At 49.0% G+C, this 8,450-nt stretch overlaps 1 protein-coding gene across 1 annotated transcript in view; it reads right to left on the bottom strand.

Moving 5' to 3' along the window:
- Positions 1–5,669: 5,669 nt before the first annotated feature.
- The window catches only part of LOC107112802 (relaxin receptor 1-like), a 47,753-nt gene continuing 44,972 nt past the window's right edge, over positions 5,670–8,450 (bottom strand). Inside the window, exons 13-15 of the mRNA XM_015413991.1 lie at positions 6,966–7,181; positions 6,167–6,269; positions 5,670–5,721 (exon numbers count right to left, since the gene is read on the bottom strand). Of these exons, the coding sequence (XP_015269477.1) occupies positions 5,670–5,721; positions 6,167–6,269; positions 6,966–7,181 (371 nt within the window). The remainder of the gene's footprint in view (positions 5,722–6,166; positions 6,270–6,965; positions 7,182–8,450) is intronic.

Raw genomic sequence — 8,450 nt, 5'->3', positions numbered from 1 at the left:
TGAAGGAGGTCCTGGGTTAGCAAAGGGGGGCAGGGGGGGGGGGGGGAGCCATCACAGGACCTGTGAGTTTGGAGGAGGTGTTTTAGGGAAGGGGAGGCAGGTTGGTTGGTAGGTGAAGTTCAAGTATATGAAGGTGGTGTTACTGTGTACGTGTGTGTGTGTGAGAGAGAGACACCAGTCTCTCCGTATTGCAGCACATATAAATTGGGGGGGGGGGGACTGAGATGACCACGTTTGGGTGTAAAAGCCAGAAACATGTTCAATATTGTATTATCCTTGACTGCTGGCTGATAATGCCAAGTGTTCCCAGGCTCTTCAGCTTAAAGAGATTCGCCTGCTCATTTTTTGTTTTTGTTTTTTTATTTATTTTTGGATTTATATCCCGCCCTCCCCAAAGGCTCAGGACGGCTCACAAGGAGGCATAAATGCCAAGGTTAAAACAATAAAACAATATAAAGAACAGTATAAAATACAGTATGATACAATTCACTAAAATATCGGTGCTCCAAAAAGTCACTTAAATTGTGAATTCCAAGATGGGGTTCTGGAGTTATTTATACCAGAACAATAGTATACGTCCCAGCAGCACTGTCATCCACCAGGAACGTCTCACACCCCCGATAATACCCGCTCAACCGGTGGCCAAAGTGCGGAGACGGAGGAAGCGGTGATGGAATAGTGGTGGCAGCAGCTCCTACTCAAAAGCCTGGCGGGAGAGCTCCATTTTACAGGCCCTGCGAAACTGCACAAGGTCCCGCAAGGCCCACCAGGTAGGAGCCGCCACCAAAAACGCCCTGGCCCTGGTGACAGCAAATTTGATGTTCCTGGGGCTTGGAATGTCCAGGAGATTTTGATTCCCCGACCGTAGTGCCCTTGGGGGAACATGCCAGGAAAGGCGGTCCCTTAGGTAAGCCGGACCCTGGCCATATAGGGCTTTAAAGGTAAGAACCAGCACTTTGAAGCGAATCCAGTATGCCATTGGCAGCCAGTGCAGCGCTTTCAGCACAGGCCGGATGTGATCCCGTCTAGGGAGACCCATCAACAGCCTGGCTGCAGCATTCTGCACTAGCTGCAGCTTCCAAATTTGCGACAAAGGCAGCCCCGTGTAGAGAGCGTTACAGTAGTCTAACCTCGAGGTGACCATTGCATGGATCACCGTGGCCAGGTCATCACGGTCGAGGAAAGGGACCAGCTACCGTGCCAGCCGAAGATGGTAAAAGGCCGACTTGGCAGTGGCTGCCACCTGGGCCTCCATCGTTAAATAGGAGTCCAGGAGCACACCCAGACTCCTAACCTCTGACACTGGCACCAAAGGCGCCCCATCGAAGGTTGGGAGCCCCAACCCTGAACTTATCCGACTCAGACCCAGGACCTCCGTCTTTGCCAGGTTTAGTTTCAGCCGACTCAGTCTGAACCAACCAGCCACGGCCTGTAACGCCCGATGAAGGTCATCTGGGGTGGAGTCCGACTGGCCGCCCAACATCAGATAGAGCTGGGTGTCATCTGCATATTGATGACACCCAAGGCCACAACTCCGGGCGATCTGGGCAAGGGGGCGCATGAAGATGTTAAACAACATCGGGGACAGCACTGCCCCCTGAGGCACCCCGCATTCAAGAGGCCACCTCTGGGACTGCTGATCCCCTATCGCCACCCTTTGTCCCTGACCTTGGAGAAAAGAGGCAAACCACTGAAGGGCAAGCCCCTGAATCCCCACGTCATGGGAGTCTCCTTGGATGTATTTCAAAATCAATGAGAAATCACTCATTAATGTTGTGGGATTCAGACCCCTCCCACGTCTTTTGGTTTTCTGGCATGAGGCTCCTGATAACAGAGTTCCACCACCATGCCGAGCCTTACAGTGCGAGCCTTCATGCTTTGGTCTCAGCCATCTCCTGAACTTCTGCCTCTTAATCTAGTAGTGGAGGGTATCACTGCCTTTTGCTTGGGCTACCTTCATATTAACACTCTAAAAGAATCCTAGAATCACGGACTTGGAAGGGTCCATGGGGGGTCCAAACCCCCCCCCCCCCACTCAGCGCAGGATCAGCCCAAACCACAGAGCAGGGCAGGGCAGAAGCAGCCCTTTTGGCCTCTTGAGTGCCAGGAAATCACAGATGGATGGATGGATGGATGGATGAATGAATGAATGAATGAATGAATGAACGGCCCTTTGTCAAATTTTAGTACAAAGTCCTTTTGAGTTTGTGAGGTTTTTTGTATTTCCGCTGTCTTTTGGGAACTCATTTTTTTCTAATCAATATATGTGATTTATATCTCTATAAATACTGTACAAATGGAATATTAATTTAATATATAACCCAGGTGTATGAGTGGATGGAATGTATTTGGCCAGGAGAGAAAGAGATGTGTATTTTGTATTTAAGGAAATTTTTTTGTACCATAAACAGTCACCACTGAGCAACACAGTTTGAGAAGTTCCTCTTATCTCTGTGTGTATAATAAATAAGTACTAATACACCTTCTGGTCTGGTCATTAATAGCTGGTGTGCTTGTTGAACTGTGGTTATAACCCTGAAAAGGACCAAAGTTGTGATCCTCGGCCTGCAAAGTGTGAGTTTGTCTCAGACCTGGGGGTCGCCTTTGAAGCGCCAGACCCAGTGGGCTGGCCGCCCAAGCAAGCCGTGGAAGAGGGGAGTCCAGCCAGCTGTTCGGTCACGGCCGTTTGGCTGGCCTGCCTGGTTCCGTGAGGGCAAAGAAGCCACGCTGGAGCTACTCCCCCAGTGACTGGCTTCCCTACCCTCGAAGAACCAGAAACTCCAGCGGAAGAGAGCTCTCTCAGCAGCTGGCCAGACTCTGCTGCAGATGCTCACGCGGCTTTTGCCCAAGTTGTGTCCCTCAGCTCTGCCGCCCCCCAGCCCCATTTCTGACAGGGGTCCTGCTTCTGTTCCCCTTTGAAGACACAGTCCTTTCTTTCTCCAGTGGCCCTCTCCTCCCCCCTCCCCTCAGCCCTTTAGTTCCCCTGAAGGGTGTCTGTCTGGGCTTCTCCCCTACAGCGGAGTCTGCCTCACTCGCAGGCAGGGAGCAGGGAGACCTCAGCTGTGAGGCTCGCCTTCCTTGCCTCTGTGTGTGTGTGAGAGAGAGAGAGAGAGATCCGGCACCCTAGATTGTCTTGAGGGTAAAAGGGGGAAGGACCCTTGGGCGGTGGTGCCCTGAGAGAAACCAGGCAAACGGCTGGGTCCATAACGCAGAAGAGGCAGCCACATCATGCTCGGGGTGCTGCTTTCCCTTTGTGACCTGTGATCTCCGGGGATCAGGTTCTGAATGCCACACGCACAACGAGCCGCTTCATGTTTTATACACAATCATTGCTTTTAGCACACAAACTGCATTTCAAGCAGCAAAAGAAGTGTGAACCACCAACTGCCCCAGCGTGTTCAGGCAAATGGACTGGGATGTTTAAGAGCCACATCCCACATCATGGGAGCGGTGGCACAGGGGATTTTTCCTCTGGTTAAAACATCTGAGCTGAACAGAACTACTGTCAGTTCTAGCCCCGTTAGCCCGTGCTGGTGTGAGCTACCAGCCTTGTCCCCAGCTTGCCGTCCACCCAGCGGTTCGAAAACTTCGGCAAGTAGATAATATGGGTACCACTCCTTAGAGAGGGTGGGCACACTAAAACCCCCGGTGGGGGAGGTGTTAGCTGGCGAACAGAAGATCCAGCGTGTGACGGCCAAGGGGGGAATCCGCACAAGCGGAGACCCTAAGGAGCCTCAGTGAGAGGCTCCGATCCGGGGCACTCAGGGGATGTGCCTCTTTCCCGGCCCGAAGGTCAGAAATTGAGGCTCGCCCCATGCCCCAATGGCCCTTGCCGCGGCAGTGCCCCGCACGGGGACTAGCAGAGCCGCCGGACGTCACCAAGTGATGAAGCGGAAAAGCAATTGAACGGAAGATATTCGGCTAAAACTGTCCTTTGCAATCTAAGGAACATGTCTATTATATTAGCTGGATTTTGCTGCTGTACATAATGTGTATGTTATTTTACCACTGATTGTCCATGTGTTATTTATTCATTTAAAACATTCCTACCTTATCTCCTTGGACTCAAGGCCCCAGCTTTCTCACAACTGTAAAAGCATAAACGTTTAGTATGTATGCACAGGAGGTGCACATTTTAGTCACAGTAGTTCTTGTAACTATTTCTATGTCTTCACATTTTTATATTAACATAGATTTTTTGATGTTTGAAGCTGTTTTTGAATATGCCATTTTAAAAAAACAACTTCATTTCATATTTGCTTTGGAAACTTCAGATGAAAAGTAGGATATAAGTTTTGTAAAATGAACAGGCAGACAATTAAAAGATGCCAAAATCAACTCTACCTGACCCATAATGTTACTGCATGGAATTTTATCTTCATATTGTCTCCATGTTCCTGTTTCATATGTCACATTTTAATTAAAATAAATGGTTAGAGAACAAAACAAAATGTCAATAAACTTTGTTGTAGTTTTGCCAGGCAAGTAATCTTGGATAAGAACATGACACCGTATGATTCCAGAAGGACTTATCATCAAGATTAAAGATAAAAGGGAGAAGATTGACTCCATTTTCAAAGCTCAAGACTTTTTGAAGAGACACGCCAGCTCAGAGGAGGCAGCACTTGCCAGATGGGAAGAATTGGACAGTGAACGAGATAGCGGCTCAGAGAGGGAGGACAAGACTCCGGAAGATCAAGGAGCGGGGAAAGGTCCATCTTACAACTTGAGAGACATAAAAGGAAGGCAGCCCAGAACATGAAGACTGGTTCGGAATGCGCATGAAAAGACATTACTAACAATAAACCAAAGGGACACTACTAATACATTAACATTTATATTTGTTTTTCACAGGTCAAGATGAAAGACGATTGACAACTCACAGAAGAAGCCAAAAGAAGATTTGTTTAATACTAACAAAAGATTAACATACTAATAAGAGCATCACTCAACCTTTTCTTAGTCCCGCTATATACCTTCCCCTTTTCTGATATTAAAAGCAATAAACTCTCTCCTTTTCAGGAGAGTCAATAAATAAATAAAAAAAGAAGGTCCAGCGTGTGAGATCGAAAAGCCTAGAAAGAACTCTTTGGCATCAAGAAAGCCTGTAATGGGCCGTCCGGCCAGGCGGTGGCAGTGCTGTACTGCAACTGAAGCAGTCCTGGAGAAAGCTGACAACATCAAGCCACGCCGAGGGAAAAATGCCGTTGGAATATGTCTGACCTTACTGCTGAACAAACTCCCCATCAGCTGCGAACGTGTGTGATTTAAAGATTTATATGTTGTCCTCCCTTACCCCTTTGAGTCATTGTTAGTCCCGTGTGTATTTGAGTAGCTGTGAATCGCTCAGAGCCAGCAGCTCTGCAGGATTGAGCAATTAATAAATTGAAAGATTATTATTATTAGATTATCCATTGTCTGCAGACCAGGCATAAATGCCACATAAGATTTAGGGCTGGAGGAGGTGAGATTGCGACATGTTTCCCATGGCAGCTCAAGGGCAAGTGGAGTGGAAAGCCGCCCCCTTTCCCCATGCTCTGGCCCACCCTGGGTGCCCCTCTTACCCTACACAGCCTTTAAGCCTTTTTCCCCCCAACAAAAATGCTTCTCAGCTCTATGCCATCAAGTCTACTTTGCCTGTCAGTAAAAATTCCAGATGTATCCGCCTACTAAAATGTGCTCGCTTCAGCAACACATGTCCTGAAATTGTAACTGAACCTACTGAAACGGCCAAGCAAGGCAAGGGCATGGAGAAGGAAGAGGATGGCTTTCGTCCCGTGAGCCTCCCCACTTTGAGCGAGGCCAAGGCCAAACCTGCCAACGAATCCCCTACACTCCATAGCTTCACGTTGGACACTTCCTTGGACACTTTCCCCCGCAAGTGTGGTGCCTGTTTTCAAAAGACGAGGGTGCGCCTGTTCTCACCGGATCATTTCTGACCAGGTCTTTTGTTTGCTCGCACTCCCCCGAATGGGGGGCTGATCCTTCTTGGGCCTCTGTGCTTTGCTGTGAGCCCCCCCTGTAGCCCTGGAGGTTCCAAGAGGCAGAGCAGGAGTCTCACGGGGAGGGTGAACAGAGCCAGGTGCTGCTGGGGTGTGTCAATACGAGGGCAAAGCTTGTTCCTCGGGTCTCCGGGCGGGAGGGCCTGCTCCTCTGCAGGCAGTGCTTGAGCTTCTCCTGGAAGGGGGTGGTGGTGATGGTGTAGAGGATGGGATTTAATGCGCTGTTGATAGGCAGGATAAAGACGACCACCCAAGATGTTACTGTGCCTGTTGCAGAAGAGGGTCAGGGTTAGTGGCCTGCACGGAATTATCCTCCACCCCCACCCACCCCCAGTCAACTGTTATTTTCGTTTACATTTGTACTGTTTGTAAGTCACATATACATAATAAAACATTCAAAAATAGTTAACAAAATCTCATGAGGATCGCCTCGTTTCAGTGCAGCTCCTGTTCTGCCGTAAGCTATCAAGACATCTAAATTCCACATTTCCTTTAATGTTTGTGAATTAAGTGGTGACCTCATGGAATTCCAGCTTCACTAACTGAAATGCTTCCCGTACTTTCCACAGATAGCTCCTCTGCCTGATCTTTCCCGCTCCTGGCAGATTCTGGCAGTTACTACTCGATTAGTTACCAGAGCCTGCAAATGCACCAATACTCCAGACTTTGTAACATTTAAAAGTAATACCTGCAGATCAGAGGTTAACTGGATACCTGTCATTTCTTTAATTATGTCTGCTTCCATTGTTTGGTATTTGGAGACCTTTTTACGATTTCTTCTCATATGGGAAAAACTGTCTTTAAGGAGTACCAGTGTAAGGGTAGGGGGCATACTGCAATGAATGTTTGGAAATACACGTGCACAGTTCTGGTCACTGAATCCCACATGTGGCAGCATCACAGTGGCGTGTTATCTCTTGGAAACCGTGTTCCTGGGTGCCATTGGCAAGCCAAGGCAGCTACCTGGGATGTCCACGCTGAGCAAGGAAAGAAGCTTCAGGACAAATATGGGGATCCAGCAGAGGGCGTTGGTGGAGACAATGAAGAAGAACCTCTTGGCAATGGTCACATCCATGCAGAAAACGTTAGACTCCGCTGTCCTGGCTGCAGTGGTGTGGATCGAGTAGAACATGTGTGCGTATGCATAGACTATGCAGATAAAGGCAATGAGGTTCAAGCCTGTCAGCCAGCAGTGGGGAGAGAGAAAGAGAAATATTGCCTTTAGTGTGAGTGCTTCTTGCAGGAGAACCAAACCTTTGAGAACAAATTTTGACTCCAGCGGCACCCTTAAGACCAAAAAAAGTTCATTCAAGACGTGTGCCTGCACATGAAAGCTACTACTACAAAGGCGTTAATTCTTCTTCCAGTTTTTGATAGACTTCTGCAGTAATACCATCTGGGCCTGGAGGTGGTTGATGTGTTTTTGAGGGGGCAGGATGTCAGCTAGCTGCCATGTTTTGCTTGTTCCCTTCTCTGATCCTGGCGCTACGGTGCATGCCTCATAGCTTGCTCGCTGCTCTGCCGCTTGCCGTAAACAGAGATAGGGAGACCGTGAGAACCAGTGCTGCCAGACTGAGTTATCTGTCTGACCTTGTGACGGGGGGAGGGCTTGTGTTCCACCTAAGGTGTGAATTTTTCGGACCTCATGGGGCACTGAGACTCTCCCGCTTATTATGTAACCTCCCGCCGGGAGAATTCCCGCCCGCCCGCACTCGGATTGCATTTGTTTAGCCTTTTGCCTCATCTCTCCCTTATATATAAAGCCATAGTGGGGCCGAACGTTCCAATTCACACCAACAGTGTTTGGAGGCTTAAACTGTCAGTCAGAAGACGCTGGCTGGGTTGCCTGGCTGCTTTGTGTAGTCCCGCCCACGTCAGCCCCGGGCAGAATGTTCAGCTCAGTCTGCTCTGGGCCTCTGACTGGAGAGGACCATCTGCAGACTGAGCACAGGGAAGGGGCTTCTACGGCTGGGTTGCTTCAGCCCACTCTTCTCTGATTGGGCCAGCGTTTCAAGGTCATTTGCATATGGAAGCTGATTGGACTTCACTCCATTCCACACCTCAAACTCCCCCCTCCCACAAGACAGTTGGGACTCTCCGTTGCATATGGGACCTGCTGTATTCTGAGGTAAAATGTGTCCTCACTCACAACACATCACTTCCCCTTCAACAGAAACAAACCCAATAACACAATCATGCCACACCACAAAACAGACAGATCACACCACAAGCAGAATACCACAAGGGAAAAAATGATAGGAAAAGGTGCCAGCAGTCACCCCATTACTGCCACAGATATGTACCTGAGAGCGCTTCAGAGGATGGTGTGCAGGTCCCAGGTTCATGTTTTAAAAGCTGCCTGGGGGATTATGGACCATTCACACACTTTCAGCCTTAACATACCTCATAGGTGAGTTGTGCGGATCATACGGGGGAGAGGAGAATGAT

Source organism: Gekko japonicus, unplaced genomic scaffold (assembly GCF_001447785.1).
Source record: "Gekko japonicus isolate JY-2015 unplaced genomic scaffold, Gekko_japonicus_V1.1 scaffold2203, whole genome shotgun sequence".
Lineage (NCBI taxonomy): Eukaryota > Metazoa > Chordata > Lepidosauria > Squamata > Gekkonidae > Gekko > Gekko japonicus.
This window is presented reverse-complemented; position numbering and strand designations above follow the sequence as displayed.